This window comes from Mesoplodon bidens, assembly GCF_964165515.1.
Source record: "Mesoplodon bidens genome assembly, chromosome: 2".
Classification (NCBI taxonomy): domain Eukaryota; kingdom Metazoa; phylum Chordata; class Mammalia; order Artiodactyla; family Ziphiidae; genus Mesoplodon; species Mesoplodon bidens.
The window spans coordinates 6,384,192-6,402,066 of NC_138177.1; the positions used below are offsets into that span (position 1 = coordinate 6,384,192).

At 34.2% G+C, this 17,875-nt stretch overlaps 1 protein-coding gene across 9 annotated transcripts in view; it reads left to right on the forward strand.

The window, feature by feature from the left end:
• The window catches only part of KCNT2 (potassium sodium-activated channel subfamily T member 2), a 354,137-nt gene that overhangs the window by 262,803 nt on the left and 73,459 nt on the right, over positions 1 to 17,875 (forward strand). For all 9 annotated transcript variants that reach the window (XM_081225686.1, XM_081225691.1, XM_081225687.1 and 6 more), the window contains 2 exons: positions 3,428 to 3,600; positions 15,091 to 15,225. In XM_081225686.1, coding sequence (XP_081081812.1) covers positions 3,428 to 3,600; positions 15,091 to 15,225 — 308 coding nt within the window. The remainder of the gene's footprint in view (positions 1 to 3,427; positions 3,601 to 15,090; positions 15,226 to 17,875) is intronic.

Here is a 17,875-nt window from a genome sequence, read left to right on the forward strand (position 1 = left end):
CCTTGATATTCAGGAGAAACCATCCAAAACAGAAAGATTCCAAGAAAGCAGGAATCTTTCTCTTTCACAGTATGGTCATTGGACATGACCTGGGTAAGAATTTGTTTTCATCATGAGTCAGAGAGCAGATAAAAAGAAGACTCTCAAACCCCCCATCTCCCAGAAATTAAAATGTGCCACTAATTCTAACCAGGAATTTCTTCCTTTATTTTATATTTTGGAGTTAGCTGGAGTTAAAATCCCAGCTCTCTGCTTACAGGCTCAGCCATTTGGACAAATAACATTATCATTAAATTTCAGTTTCCATATCTCCAAAATGCTTGTAATTTTAATATGAACCTTACAGGGTTCTTGTGAAGATGATATAAATTCCTGCATGGAGAAAGCTTTTCACAGTGCCAGGAATGTAATAAATGTATAGGCACTTAATACATTTTGTTAATATTTTTACTACTCTTACTTTTTCCATGTGATAAACATTATGAATCTTGACTCTTGCTGTCACTCTTGAGGAAGATGAGCAGATCATTAGAAAATTTCTGCCTCTATCTTCCTAAAGTTTTTTTTGTGAACACTTACCCCTGCTCCCAGATGCTTATTTGGGTCCATTAAAATGGACAGTTCCATCTCTCGATGCCTTATTTTTTGTCAGTCCTTGTTTTACTTTCCTGCTTCACAGCATTTCTAGCGCTGGCTCGCTCTGCATCTTTGGTAACCTTGATGCGTCTTAAGCTTCAGAACCCTTCTCGTGTATTGGCCCCTTCCAAAACCTGTGGCTGATTTTTTATGTATGACTTTTGTGTTTTTTTCCTTAAAGAGGATTTCCAAAATAATATAAGCTTTAGGGCCCATAAAGCTTGGGTTCACATCTGGTGGCATTTTACTTTTTAACACACAAAGATGAAAGTAATGTTGGGAAACCAAAGAGTCGAAATGATTCCACTAATTCCCAAGAAGGGAACCTGATACAGGAAAAGTTAAGCTTTCAGAGATGAGGCTTGCTGGAGGAGAAACAATCTTTTAAAGCCAAAAGACAAGTTGTCTCTTTACCAAAGTAAAAAAGCGATGTTTCCGAGTATCGTTGATTGGCCGATAACATCTGGGGTTATCCATTCTTTAGGTGGCGTTATTCTGGCTGGAGGTGGTGGTCTGCTCTGTAAATCAGTGCCCATTTTGCAATTAGCAGATGGGGTTATGCAGCCAATCCTACTGTGTCCATGAAGTCTGTGAGCAGGTATTTTGTTGCCCAGTCCGTTTTGCATCAGTATCAGCAGGCTCCTTTTTGGTCAAGGTTTATCAATACTAAATTCCCTGTTTTGTGCTTGTTCTATTTCTTTTTTTTTTCTTACTAGTTGAGCTACTTCTAAATCTTCTAAATTAGTTCTTTTACCTCATTTGATCTCATAAAAATGAAGTTCTTAATAATCTCAGCCTCAGCCTGTCATCCTTCTCTTTCCACAATCTGTAAGTGACCTAATTTCATGTGGCTTCAGATCCTGTTTATAGTAGTAATTCTCCAATCATACTTCCAGTGAAGACTGCCTGTCCTTCTCCTTTACGATTCCCCATTTCTCCATTCTTTCTTATGCCTTAATCCTTCCTTCTTGATTGATCTTCCTACTTCCGTGATTACAGCTTTTAGAAATTCTACTAATGATATCCTATTAGTGGTAAATTCTTTCAATGTCACTTTCCCTAGATATGCCCTTATTTTGTCCTCTTTCTTGAAGAATAGTTTTGCTGGGTGTCCAATTCCAGGCTCTGAATTTTCTTTTTCTTTTAGCCTGTTAGGATTTTATTTACTACCTTCTGTGCTCCACACTGCTGATGAGAAGTCAGCCATTGTTCTAAACTGTGTTTCTGGTGGTTAAAGCTCTCTTTTCTCTCTGACTGCTTTTAAGATCTTCTTGTTGTCTTGGCTGTTCTGCACTATAACAATGTGTCTGACACTGGATTTCTCTTTATTTATTTGGATTAGGATTCATTGGGTTTCCAGAACCTGAGGATTTGGATATTTCATTAATTCTAGAAAATCCTCAGTCAATATTTATGTGAATAGTGCTTCTTGCTGATTCTCACATATCTTTTTCAGGTATTCTGTTTAAATGTGTATTAGATATTCTCGCACTATCTTCCAAGTATCTTAATTTTTGCATACTACTTTCTCTTTTCTTTCTGTATTCTGAGTAATTACTTCAACTCAATCATACAGTTGATCCCTTCAGATGCATCAAATGAGCAATTTAAATCATCTTTTGAGCTTCTGTTTTTAATTGTTATATTTTTAGCTCCAGAATAGAGTCTATGCAATTTTTTAAACATCTAAGTGAATATTTTAAATACCCTCTTGTTCTTTGCTCATGCTTTGAATGTTCTCTTTTATTTCTTTAAACATAGTAAACACACTCATTTTCTATTCTGAATCTTATAACAGTGAAATCTGTAATCTTTGTGAGTCTAATTCTGTTGTTTACTGTTTCTGCTGACTCAAAGTACCTTGTTCCCAACAATGTTCTGTAATTTTTTGTTAAAGAATAAAGGCAGAGAACATTCCAGAATTGATGAATCCACAGAGAATCAACAAATCTCAACCCAAATAAAAAGAAACCCTCATAAAGACATATAAAGATTAAAAAACCAGAACACTAAAGCAATTCTCCAGGCAGATAATTTTGTTTAAAAGGATCTTGATTTAATAATGCTAAGTCCAGTAAATTCTAGCTTCCTAGGAAATAGCAAAATATCCTCAGGAAACACATTTTGGTAATTTGTTGTTATTATTGTTAACATTAGTATTTTACATTTGAGTATTTGCATCATTATCTTGCCAGCTCATGTATACATTTAGACAATTAGGGTTTTTTTCTTTTAATTTTTGTTTTTGTTTTTTAACCAAAAAAAAAAAATCCCTTTTGATATCGATATCCATCCTTTTGGTATTCCATACTTGGAATGTTCCAAGGTTATTTAATTTTAATATTACTCTATTTCTGGAAATAAAGTCAGAGGCAGATTATTTATTTTTTTCCAGCTTTATTGATGTATGATTGAAAAATACAAAGTTTGTATATTTGAGGTATATAACATGATGCTTTGATATACATATACCTTGTGATGATTCCTTAATATTGATACCCAGATGTCATCTGGCAGCAAGTTTCAGTTTGCAGTGGAACATGTGTACACTGTGTTGCTGCCTTTTCCTTCCCCAAAACAAGCTGCATACCTGCAATTGATGTGTCTTGTCCATGCACACCTTCAGGCTGGAGAACTGGGCATAAAAAAATATAACTATTTTCAAATTTATTCGAAAACAAAGGATTTACTAGGTTAGCTTAATTTCACATTTCCAGATCTTCTAAATATTTTTACCCAATATTAGTGGAGTATAAAAATGGCCTTTCTTTGTATAATTTTTCTTCTCTAGAGTTGCCAGCATAACTACTATGAGGACGCAAAAGCCTATGGATTCAAAAATAAGCTAATTATAGTTGCAGCTGAAACAGCTGGAAATGGATTGTATAATTTTATTGTTCCTCTCAGGGCATATTATAGACCAAAGAAAGAACTTAATCCCGTAATACTGCTATTGGATAACCCGTAAGTATATTTTTAAATGTACAAACAAGACAAAAATGTGTTAATATTTTATCAAAAATAATTTAATTTACTTAGAATATTTTAAATCAGATACATTATGGCACATGCTTCATTGAGAGATATATTCTGTGCTGCGGCAGAAAACAACCATTTTATATGATTGTGTTTCACAAGTACAACTTAAAACATCACTGGAGTACTCTGAGCCTTTTATTTAAAACTATTTTTGCAAGTGGTCATTGCTCTATACCAGTGGGAAACATGCCACTGAAATAATTATAGTTATTTTCATTAAATTAATCAACTAGCCTGGAAAATCTCTGCCAAAACTGGACAGTTTCATTGTCTTTGTGAAGAACCATTAATTATCAGAGAAGCATATTAATGATCCATTTTATATCATACCATTACACATCATCATAAGTTCTTATAATTCTTCCACTGTTAAAACATATATTCTGTAACATAACATGAATAGTTTGTGCTTTACAATGTTCATTTCTTTTGAAAATGTTTCATTGATATAGTCTTGTGAAATAAGACTACTTAAACATTTCAAAATCCTTATACGAATACAAATATACATCTCTAAACGCTGTGGTCAAATCCATTGTATACTAAAATTGCAATATTTCTCTCTCTGACTCAGATTAGTAGCAGATGGTCCTTAAATCAATACCATATTTTAGAATCCTCCAACTCTCCTTTTAAACTCTAAAGTGATGCAAATTTCAGGGTAAACCAAATGAGGTCAAAATCTGCTGCCTTGTCTCTGCTTTTAAAATTTATCAAAAGAATTTTTTTTCAAAACAGAGGTATCTCCCTAATATATTGTAACTTCATGACATTATTTATTCTGAATATATGAATATCAAGAGACTGATTGACTCATCTTGTTTTAGAGTCAGTATCTCAATGGTAATCAACTCTAAAATGTAAGCACACCTCTAGAGGTTTCAGTTGAAGAATTTTCAGGTCTGATGACTCAATGATTTTTTTGATACCACTTTAGCATCCAAGGAAAGGTGAGATAAATTTAGGGCAGGTGTAGGGGAACAAAAACTTGGACCCAATGTCAGAGGAAATAAAAACTTAATAAAACAAATCTTAGGAGAATAACAGTTGAATTACTGGTTGGCTAGGGTGATAGAGTATGGTGGCAAAGCACCTTCAAGGCCTTGGGATATATCCGTTATTCTGGAACTTTTCTGGTAGGAGGCTCTAAGAAACTGACGAAGATCTGGCACATGAGAGATGCTCATCAACTATGTGAATTCAGAAGTGTCCAATTTTGGCTCTTTTTGCTTATGGTGTAGTGTGTCCACTGCCTTAAAGATGAATTTAAGACAGGAGTATTTACTTGCTGATTGACTTAGAACATTCCCATCTCGGATGGCTTGGATCAAAGTGGATCAACTCAGGCCCCAGAATACAGAGAAGCAGATAGGAAGAGGCTTGGAAAGAAAGAAGTGGCACTGTGCCTACAGCAGCCCTATGATAAAGCAAAGGGTAAAAACTATCCTTTCACCTTCTTTATATTATTTCAAGGTAAAATTTCTTGTCCTGATGTGTAAATCTCCTAATTGGGTTCTTGTACCTGATTTCAATGTGTATGTGTGTGTCAGAGGGCTTCTCCACACCTCCAGCAAACAATGCTCAGGACACCAGCTCAGTTCTGGGGGAATTCAACTCACTTCTGACACCATCTACCCAGAAATAGCGTCGGATTCCACAGGTTGAAAGTTCAGTCTTACAAAACTGTCCCACCCGCACTTCAGAATCTAATCAAAAGCCAGGTTATCACCCCATAACTGATCAGCTATAGATTGGAAGTTTTAGTGACCCCCTCCTTGGACTTCAGATGCCAGTTGCATGTCTAGGTTGTTACCTGTACTTCTGACTGAGTGGCTGTAGATCGGGGGTTCCCACAACCACCTACTCAAGGTCAAGTTATTTGCTAGAGCAGCTCACAGAATTCAGAGAAACATTTTACTTACCAGATTGCCACCTTATTATAAAAGCATATAACTTGGGAACAACTGGATGGAAGAGATGCACAGGGCAAGGTATGGGGAAAGGGCATGGAGTTTCCATGCCCTCTATGTGGGCACCACTATCACCAAATCTCTACCTGTTCACCAGCCCAGAAGTTCTCCAGACTCCATCCTTTTGGGTTTTTAATGGAGGCTTCATTACATAGGCACAATTGATTAAATCATTGGCCATTGGTGATTGAACTCAATCTCCTGCCCCTCCCCCTTCCTCAGAAATCACGGGGTGGGACTGAAGTTCCAACCCTCTATTCAGGTGGGAACTTCAGTTTCCCTGGCAAACAGCCCCATCCTTAGGTATTTTCCAAAAGGAACCTCATTAATTTAAACCCAGTGGTCCTGGAAAGGGGCTTGTTATGAAGAACAAGACACCCATTTCAACTTTTTTGGCTCTGAAGTGATTTCAGGAACTGAGGATTAGAGACCAAATATTACGACAAAAGATGCTCCAATTGCTGTTATCACTCAGGAAATTCCAAGGGTTTGGGGAGCTGTGAGCTAGAAAATGTGGTGAAATGTGAGAAATCTGAATGTGAATACCAAATATACATTCCTTATAAACCACAATAAAAGAATCAGTCTTGTCAAATTTGGGAGTGGAGTTTACTCCATGGAATGGAGACGGGCTCCACTCCTTTTCCATATCCAGTTGTGCTGAGTAATCTTATCTCAGGGTCACTAATCCCCCTTTCTCCCCCTTATTATTCCAATGAGCAGGTGGCAGGAGCTAGGATTTCTTAACCTGTGTACCTGGTGTAGACTTTGGAATTGCCATAACTAAATCAGCCTCTTTCTGTTTGGTTTTGAATTAACAGGTTACCAAAATGCCCAGTTACTCAATGGTTGATTGATTGGTTTGTATATTAGAATTATAAAAATCAAGTGGTTATTTCTAGAGTCTTAATTCCTGAATCTGATGAATCACAGAAAAATCTGAAGACTCTTTTTCTTAGTTACTGACAAACTGGTCAGTATTTCAATATAAATATAGATGTAGCTTTTATCAGAGAATATTTTATCTGAATAATACTGTAGTGACTATTTAATAAAATTAATATTCTTTACCACCATCCTCTGCTTATTATAGTAATAATTGTTGAGCACTTACTACATGGCAATCATCATAGTAGATACCTAACCTTTATTTCACATTGTACTTCCATAAAAAATATATCCATGTCATATAGTGATGATTTATCCTCAGAAAGATGTACCAAGCAGCTTAAGATCTCAAAGCTTACGAATTACAATCATAACATTTAAAGAATTCAATCTGTGTGACTTGATTACACCACTGCCTCTTATTTCATAGAAAGGAAAAAGCAGGCCAAAGAAGTTAAATGATTTGTTCCAAGGTCAATTCTAGAATTAGAACATTTTCTGCAATTCATAGTTCATTCATCTTTCAACTATGTGACCTTACTTTACTTACAGGTTTTTGATATATGCAAAAATACATTGTTTGTCAATTGTTTTTAGAAACAAGAATATTTTAACTTTAGAATATTTTGCATTAAATTGTTTTCTTTGCTTTCCTAAGGACTTACAGTTTGGAATCTAGCTATTCACATGATGTTGTTTGTTAAATGATTTTAATGGGGTTTAACTTTTTTTCAAAGCGTTGGGATGAAAGCTCGGGCTGTAAAATTTATCACCTTCCTGTGCATTTCCCGAAAACGGTATCTTACATTTTTATTTGTTGTTCTCTGTTCCTTTGATTGAGAATGAGGAAGCAAACACTAAACACCAGTAAATAATGTTCCAGGAAGTTTTATGCAATCCTCTTCTTTTTTTTTAAACAATGAGATACTTGTTTCTCTGCTGTGGCTAGTATTTTTCAGTCTATCCTGTAGTACTACAAAGAAATATGACGTTTTCTTTAAAATACTTCTGGGTTATAAGAATTTGTACACTAATAATTGTACACACTTCTACAATTATTAGCTTAGTGGGGTTTGACTTTATTTTAAATGCACATGAGCATTGCTGAAAATAATATCAATACATGCTACTTAGGAAATTTAGTTGATGACCAATTTATTCAATATACCAGAAACAAATAACAGATGCCACAAATATGGGATTTAAAAATGTAAATTAAATTTATGATATTCACATACATAATATGTCAAAATAAGTCTTCACAATGTTTCCAAATAGAAGGCCTTCTCCATTTCATATGGTAATTACATAAAACCCGGGTACTTTGGAAAACATCTTACACTTGATACTTGTTCATTAGAGCTGGTCTCAGTTCTGACTGATTGGCCATCTGTTCTCTTGGGCCTGTTGTTGTGGCACACTGATTTTAAATAGTTTGATTACCATCTCACCCTTAAAAATTGTCTAGTCATCTCATGATACCATTTCATATGAGACATGGGAAAGAGAGTCAAACACTTTGAAATATATTACCCAAAGCTACACAAGGTTAAAGTACAAGATCCAGCCTTATCTTCTTAATTTTTACAACATTTTGTTTAAGCTATCCCTTTACTAAATCAATCTTCTTTCCACATATAGCTACAAGTAAGCTCCAGTTCAGCTTATTTCAAAAATAATGATAAACTGTCTGATATGTCAGGGTCCTTATTAAAGACATTCAGACCTTAGACTCATACAGATCTGAAATAAGACCTTGATAGGACTGTTGCGTATTACAGAATTTCTGTAAGCCTCAATTTTCTCATTTATAAAATGAGTAGAACATTTATCTTAAGTTATTTTGCAAGTGTATAAAATAATGTATATGAAGCACTAGTACAATATCTGACTCATAAAAAGCAGTGAGGAAATGTCAGTTTCCCCCTTCTACCACTCAAGAGAAGGACATTGTCACTATTTAAACTGATGGGAGAATTTCTGTGAAAACCCAATTAACAAAAAAAGGGAAATTTATTTCAAGTTGTTGAAATTAAGCTACTACTATAGTTTTAGGGGAGAAATAAACTTCTTAAAAGTGGAATTATGAAATGCTAGCAAAATAAACTCTCACTGCATTCTTTTCTTGAATTTGAAATAAAAAAATTAAGTTCATTATAGTTATTAGTTAAATGGGAAAAAATGATATTCAACTTGCAAATCCATGCAATTTCCCAAAACTTTTAACTTCCTGTCAATAGCTAGCTAATTCATATTTGCATATAATGAAAATTTTTATATAATAATGAAGATATTTTAAATATAATGAAGATATTTAGACTCAAAAATAGTCATGTTTCTTAATAGAATTACAGTTAGGACTCTGATGAAGGATGTGCTCATTTTTTTTTTACTAAGCAGTTTAGTGCCATCAAAACCTTTGCCGATTTACTTAAATGAGCCAAAATAATCCATATGAACGTATGGTTGATATATTCTTGATATTTCAGGTTTCCTTTCAAGCCACCGTTATCAGATGGATCTTTTTGTTATACAAGTTAAATTTTACATGGTATGGCATGCTAAACTCCCTACATTAGATATGCTCCATCAGTATTATATGTTTACCAGGTTTCAGGTGACTTGCCTTGCCTTGTAACATAGCTGGATTCATGTAAGGATGAACCATGCTACCACAATACAGATGTTAATTTCTAAGGATTTGAAAGATTGTTTGTGCATTGTAAATACATGTTTGTGGCAGAATTGCATGTCAGTAAGATTCATGAGTTTTAGGAATATATAAGGCAATGATTTTGATGTCTACATACTTTGAATGATTTCTACTGGACAAAACAAAAAAATACAAAGGCCAAATCTTCAGTTTTAGCTCTAACAGAAGAGCTGGCATAACGTAAGGACTAGTGACCCCGGTATTTCTTATCACATGGAAAATTTTTGGTATCTTTATTAGGTTGAATTATTCAATAACATTAACTACTGTTGCAAGACTTTGGAAGACAGATATGTTACAGTGGACAGATGGTCAGCGAAGATAGTGTAAATAATTGAAATAATCTGAATTTTTTTAAAATGAGGAGGTTATTCCAGACGGTATCGCTCTGGAATTAATAATGAGGAATTATGGACCCAACTCTGCTACACAAGTTATTGAGCTACTCACTTTATCTGACTGGAACTATGTTGGAGCAAAGAGAGATAAAACAAAATAATAACCCCCAAAATGCAGTCAAAAGGATCTTTCAAAGCACCACAGAATCTCAGTGCTGTCCCTGTCTTGTGTCACTTGTATCCTGACGTATTCTTCTATAATCACGAGGTGGGTAAGAGACATGGAGGGTCTTGAGTCAGCAGTGAGGATACCCCCTCTAATTTTAAGATGCAGAGCAGTGCCCAGAAAGAGAAGAACTGGTAGGCACTAGCCAAGACCACTGTGGGACTGTATATGATTATGTTTGTTGAAAACAACCTACAGCATGAGCTTTAAAAAATTTGTAATGCGTGATTCACTAATGTGAAAAGTTTTATGAATGTTTTGGGGTAAATGATAAAAACAAATGCTAGAAAAAGAGTCATCCAAAAATGTCCAGATGAGTAACATTTATAATAGCAGGATATTGGAAATAGCTTTTAACTCCAGTAATTAATAGCACAAAGGTGAAAATAGCATAAATGAAATAATTGAGGATTTTTAAAATGAATTGTGGTACATTTATAATATGTAGTAATATGGGGCCACTTAAAATGGTTAGGAAGTAATTTATTGATGGTAGGAAAGTAATCAACAGGGATAGTCTTTGGAAGTTTTCTTTTTATGCTTCACTGCACTGAGCATTATTTTTCTTTAGAGTGGAAAAAGATGAGTATGATCAACAGGAAGAAAATAAATCAGGGAGGACAAGACTTCTTCAGGCTTCAGGGAGAAGCACCTGGGATACTGCAGGGGCTGTACTTCCCTTTGCCTAGAGGTTCCCTTTGCTTCTCCTTTACTGAGTCAACTCCTACTCATTCTTCAACATCCAAATTAAATATTTCCTCTGTGAAATGATCCTGAACTCTGTCTCCTGAGTGCAACCTGTTCCTTATTTTTTCAGATTAAAACGTGTTGTAATTTTGTGCTTTTACTTACGTGTTCCAAAAACTCTATTTCTTACAGTACAAGTTAACAACATATTCTTTTTGCATACACCTGCGTATACTAAAATGTCCATTAGATAAAACTGTTTGGATACATATATGCTGAGTTAATAGATGCATGAGAGAATTAATAATTCAAAATGAATACAAATTCAAAGAATTACATAATGAATACAGTAGATTAGGAACTTTCTAAGGAAGCTTCCAGATTCATGATTCTTTCCCTAAATATGCATAAAGAGTAAAGGTTTCAGTTGCAATACAGATTTGCTCAACAATATATATTGAAGAAATCAGTAATGTAAAAGGTGAATTACTTTAATTTTATATAATATATATATAGATAGATAGATAGATAGATGGGTACATATACTATATTTATTTATTGATATGTTGATATATTAAGGGACATGTGATTCTGTATATCCCTTAGAGAAAATTGCTCTTAATAGGCATGCTAATTTAGTTCCTTATGCTTTATATCATCAAAATAAAATCATCAGTTCCCCATTTTACAAGACTTTCTCAGCATGAATAATTTTAAACTCACTGACAAGACTTTTTAGTCATAAATTAAGAGTATCAATTCAGTGTTTTTGTAGAATAATGCCATAATGTTTCTGATTTAGAAAGCAGAAATGCAACTTGTTTTTATCATTGTTGAGTGCATTGTATTATTCATAACAAGTGCAAATGACATTTTAAAATTAATGTTAAGAGAAAAGGCACTTAAAATTAATCTTGTCAACAGTGTTTAGTTTTGGAAATGAAAACTAAGTCAACTTACTTCCTTTCCCTAGAAGTGCTGCCACTGTTGTGACATTGTGTTTCATTTTGTAACCCATCTGCTACTTAGGCCAGATATGCATTTTCTGGATGCAATCTGTTGGTTTCCAATGGTTTACTACATGGTGGGCTCTATTGACAAGTAGGTGACAAAATCTTTGGCACACTAACTAGTGTGGTGTCCCGTGGTTTGTCGTGTGCTGCACCCCTGTGTTGCATGATGAGTGTAATTTGCCATTTCAGTGTTGAAAATATGATGTACATTGCATGTGGAGCTTATGTTCTCGTGTTATACATCTTGCATTCAAACTTCCTAAGCAGTAATCTGTTGTTGAATTGAAACAAATCTTGTTGCATGTCAGTTTTGTTCCCTTTCTAAAGCTATTCCAGTTTTGTGTCATCTATAGCAGTAACTTTATTACTGTTAACATCTTTGTAGAGAAAACCTAGAATTTCAACATTGTGATGCATCGGTATCATTATCATAACTTCTGGAAACCTTCAAAATAATTTGGAAATGCTCATTTTAAATCAGATTTATTAACTGGAGCATTTCCTTGACAGTCTATTCTGGTAACATATTAGAGTCTTCCCAAAATTTGTTAATTAAAGGTCAAATGTGTGCAATGCTTCAGTTTTAAAATACAAATTGTTATATGCATTAACATGACATTATAACAAATGCAAAAACTAAAAGATCAGAAAACTAGTATGCTTATAAAATGTGTTAATTTTCCATTCTAAAAAAAATCAGCCCAAAACATTCCAAATAAAATGCTAAAAGTTATCCACTGAGAACTCTCATGCTTACATTTCATCTTGTAGATGCTGAAAAAACAAAGCTTTGTAACTTTGACAGTGTTTATTGGCTGTGGACACATTAAAGGCCAAACAGATTAACATATATTTAGCTTCCATTCTACATTAAAATAACTTATGTTATCAGTTGCATAATACTAACCAACTAACTAAAATGTAGATGTACTAAAACTATTATTTAAATCCATGAAAATGAAATCAATCCATATTTTATCAATAGTAATGTTTCTTTTTGTGAGAGTATTCTATTAAAATTCATTAGAACATTATATTTAAAAGATATAAAATAAACCTCTCATCTGTCTTTTTTGATGTAAACTATATAATGAATTCTCTGCCTATAAAAGTATTTACGGGGAGGAAAAGAAGAATGGAAAGGATCAAACCCCTAGGATTAGAGATGAAACAGGATTGGCTACAAGTTGCTAATTATTGAAGCTGGGTGATTTGTACAGGAGGTTCAATATATAGTATTCTCTTCTGCTTATGTTTGAAATTTTCCGTAAGCATAAATAAGCAAAGAAAACTATGAATGAATTAGAACACACTCACAAACATTCACCTATATTCATTCCTTTACCTTCTAGTTCTCTTCGAAAAGGAAGTCAGAGAAAGGTAGAAAGAGGGGCAATGTCAGTTAGATTATCTGTAACTGTTTTTCATCCATGTTGACTTTTTTCTTGGGCCGCCATCTGGTGACCAAACTGTGTAAAACAATAGTGCTAAAGAAAAAAATCGGCAGTAGCTTTGTAGATAAGATAGTGGGGAGACATATGATAGACACAGAATTATAAGAATAAATCGGTAGCCAAATAAAAAAAGGAAAGAAAGAATGTAATACAATATTAAATGAACATAAATAATTTAAAGTGAAAACATGAAGAACAAAAAAATTTCTATGTGGTTCAGAAATGTCATTCCAATTTTATATATTTTCTATAGATTCTATAGATGTCTTTAGATTTAAACATATTTAATAATAATTACTAAAATCATTTGCCAAAGTTATGTGTCAACTACAATGGTCAATACTTTGAGTATGGAATTAACTGATATATACAGGTTTAGGTAGTTAGTGACTATTTAATACAGGAACTCTCATAGTTAAGTTTTTTGTTAAGTCTCAACTTCATTGATTTATTGTTGATGAAATATTCATTTTTATTTTCACTTCTATTTGTGTATCTTTTTTCAGTCAAGCTTACCTTCTACCACTTTATCTTTCCCTTTTCCTATATAGACAATTATAATTTTTTTAATCAGGGAAGTAAAGATTGTAAGAAATGAAATATGAGAAAGTGGATTACCACTAAAATAAGGTCGGTTGAAGACATAAGATTTAAGCATCATTTTTATGGTACCTAAGGGACCATATCACATTCATTTTCCACCTACTTCTTTCTTTTTAAAAAATGTATTTTAATAGATGTAAGAACAATTATGAATTTCCTAGATAAAAGGAACACCCTAGTAAAGTGTTCCTAGAGATTTAAACTTGGTCATCATACTGATTGGATGTTATGGTCCTGGCCCCTCTCACCATAGGAAATTTATTTGGAATAACATTCTGTTTCCACAGTTTTAGCCATAAAATCCCTGCCACAGAACACTGTGCCTGATTCAAGTGAACTATTTTTTTCTGGACTACTCCTGGGGATCTTGGACTCAAAGCTTTGGTAGTACTCTCTCACCATATAAAAGAGTAAGAAATCCTGCCTCTTGCCTTCCCATAAAAGGAAAATTCCCTCTAGTGAATTAGTGAGATGACTAATTCAAGTGATCATGCACTTGGAGAAGATCCTTGGGGAGCTGACTCTTCCATTTAAGAAGCTAAAAAGAGCTACTGTTCTTTAAGGCTTACACTTCTCATTTTAAATCAAAAGATGTAGAAATCAATTAGCCCAATTCTTCTTATCTATCTTCAATCAGTTCTGAACCTAGAACACTCTTGCACTCCTTCAAGTTTTGATACAATCTCCCTTATCCAGTTCAGTCCTATTTTTGTAGTTTGTATGAAGCAAAGGCAATGAGATAATGGTTTTCTTAATTTAGCTTTTATGGTAACATTGTTTTTAAATTCATTGCTAGGTAAAATTTTTATCAGTGATGGGGAGAAGACTGACTCTGTGGTAACTCATAGGAACTTGTGTCGTAGTTTAGCAATTATTTCCTGCAACCATCAAAATTAGTTCATTCAATCACTTGCTCAAAAGTGGCTAAAAGGTAGGCTTGAATGCAACCGATATTTATATATTTTACGTGCTCTTGCCTGTGTAGGACCAATCTATAACACATAGCTTTACACAAATAAATAATAGACATTTAAAAATAAGTATTTTTAATAAATATATTTCCTTATTAGGCTTGACCATCTAAATTAATATGTGTTCATTTTTATTCTTACCAGAAGTGCCTCAGGGATAAAAAAATGTGAATGTGTGTCTTTGAAATAATGTGCTAATTGTAAAAACAAGGTTCTAACATGTTCTAATTCTATTTGATTGCAAAATGGGTGTTTCCATATTTTATTTATAAAATTAATAAGTATTATTAAATAAAGATCCTTAATGCATGTGCTTTGAAATGGTTGAGATCTAATGAAGCATAAAGAAACCCCAAATACAATTTACTTCATATCAGTAGAGAATACTGTCTTATATTAGCTCCCATAACATCTACCAGTGTCCACTCTGTGAAAACCACGTATAAGGGCAACCTATACGCCTATAAGCGCAGGGGTGTAAGCAAGTTTTAGCACCATCCTAGTACTGAGATTTATTGAAAGTTCATTTTTCTCTGTTGGTTTTTATCAAAGTCTAGATGATTTACTCAGGTGTGGAGTGACTTTCGCTGCCAACATGGTGGTTGTGGACAAAGAAAGCACCATGAGTGCAGAGGAAGACTACATGGCAGATGCCAAAACGATTGTAAACGTGCAGACCCTTTTCAGGTAAATGTCTGGATAACCCAGCCCTTAAACATCTGTGAAATATATGACTCTGTGACTCTGTGTATAAAGAATGAACATGAGACATTTATACTGCAGTTATGTTTATTCATTTCATCATAAAACAAATACTTACTTAGGACCTAATGTATGGCTGGTGCTGTGTGAAGTTTAATTTTTAACACCAGGTCAGCAGTTCTTTTAAAAATAAAAAGAATAATGCATTTGTTTTTTCATATAGTTTAAGAAATTCTAAAAAACTGTGTGCAGTAACATTCATGATTTTTGCCAAACCATGCATGTTTAATTTTGGTTTTATGCCCAGCAGTAGCCAAAGGTATGCATTTACATTCTGAGTAACCAGGAAGAAAAGATTGCAAGGTTAATATACCCATGTTAGGAGCCAAGTCACAATGTTATCCTCACTTCCTCACGAAAGGCAATTCCTATCTTTCAATAATTAAACCCATCCGGATAGGAATTCCCCTTAGGGTCATCTTTGCATAAGAATGAGCAATACTGACAAGAGAAAAGTTCATGCTGTGAGCAGAGTCCAAACTGTCAATAAATCAAGACATCGGTGTCACTTGGAATGATTCTTCCTAAAATCATCTTAAAATTTAAATAACTAAAAGATCATTATTTCAGTTTTATGAATTTTGCAGAAGTCTAAAGGAAATATCTGAGCTACCAAATGACGAAAGTAAATAAAGCAATCTGAACTCTTATCTTTATCTCCCCTCACTTCATACTTTTGTATTGTAGCAAATCATATATTGAGAATAATTATCTGTTTATAGTGTGAGGTCAGAATTCAGGAGAGAGAGCCAAGATGTGTGTCTCACTTAAGTTGACTATTTATTATATGATTTTAGGCAAATTACTTTCCTTCTCTAACCCTTGATGTCTTAATCACAAAGTTGTTGGAGATTTTAAAATATATAATGCCTTAGTACCTGCCGGGTCGTTTTCAATTTCTCAATAAATGTTAGCTACTATAATTATTAGCCATAGACTTATCACTTACGTGGGGCAGAGTAGAAAAGCTACAGACCTTGGAACAATATAGCAACAAACTTCATCTGACATGATCTCTATCCCAGAGGTTCCCGCAGAAGATTACTGTGACTTTGAGTATGTTTCTTAACCTCATTGAAATTCAGTTTCCCTCATCTCTGAAATGCATGTGGAGAATAATTAACCCTTCTTACAGTGTCAGTGTGAGGACAGGAAATCAGGTATGTAAAGAATCTGTCACAGCAATTGGAAAAACCTACCCTAACTTGCATTAGAACCTCCTCCTGGTACAGAAGGAGTAATACACCCTCTAAAGTTACTGTAATGGGTAGTTCATTTAGAATATAGCTAACTAGTCATTGAGCTATGTAAATAGTACATTTAAAGGTAGCATAGCACATGTTGAAAATATGACATATATATAAGCATTCTTTTTTCTCTAGAAAATGAGAAAGGGAACCACAGGGTAGAAAATGAATTCAGATGGATGAGATTTATAGCCAATGAATAAAGTAAAATCATACTTTTTGATTCCATGCTTGGCAAAATCTAATTATAGTTTTAACAGGAGAGGATCCTGGTCTTTTTGATTAAACATGCCATTTTAATTTTCAGCTTATTCTGAGTTTATTTCTCTTATGGTGACAGTTCTATTGCTTTGACATATTCTCTGAATGAATTATTTTTATTTCAAGAGAATAATAAACCCCCATCTTGCTGAGAGGTGCAAAGGCTCTAATTAATCTTTTTCAATGAACTAGCTGACCAGAATAACTAAGGGTAGCCACACACGTGGTTGCTGATGATGGGAAGGCCGCCTTCCCTGAGTACCTGGTGGAGGAGGCATCACATACTGAAAGAATGACTGTATGAGTGAATGAATGATTTTGGATCTTTTCACTATTAAGGTTACCTATCTTCAGCAGAACATTTTAGAAATTATGCAATTTTTATGGCTCATAAAAACATCTACACTGAATAGTTTCAAGCAGAAATTGGAAAAGACCTATGAAATATGGGCTTCCCTGGTGGCGCAGTGGTTGAGAGTCCGCCTGCCGATGCAGGGGACACGGGTTCATGCCCCGGTCTGGGAAGATCCCACATGCCGTGGAGTGGCTGGGTCCGTGAGCCATGGCCGCGGAGCCTGCGCGTCCAGAGCCTGTGCTCCGCAACGGGAGAGGCCACAAGAGTGAGAGGCCCGTGTACTGCAAAAAAAAAAAAAAAAAAAAAAAAAAGAACTATGAAATACCCAAACTTTGATCTCTCTTTTCCTGTGCCCATAAAGGCATTATCATTTTTCTAAGTACATAACGATATTTTTCAGGAAAAAATAAATTATGATAGACCCACAGACATAGAAAACAAACTTATGGTTACCAAAGGGGAAAAGGAGGGGAGGGATAAACTATGAGATTGGGATTAACATATACACATGACTATATATAAAATGGATAACCAACAAGGACTTACTGTATATCACAGGGAACTCTACTCAATATTTTGTAATAACCTATAAGGGAAAAGAGTCTGAAAAAGAATATAGATATATAGATAGATATAGATAGATAGATAGATAGATAGATAGATAGATAGATAGATAGATATGTGTAACTGAATCACTGTGTTGTACACCTGA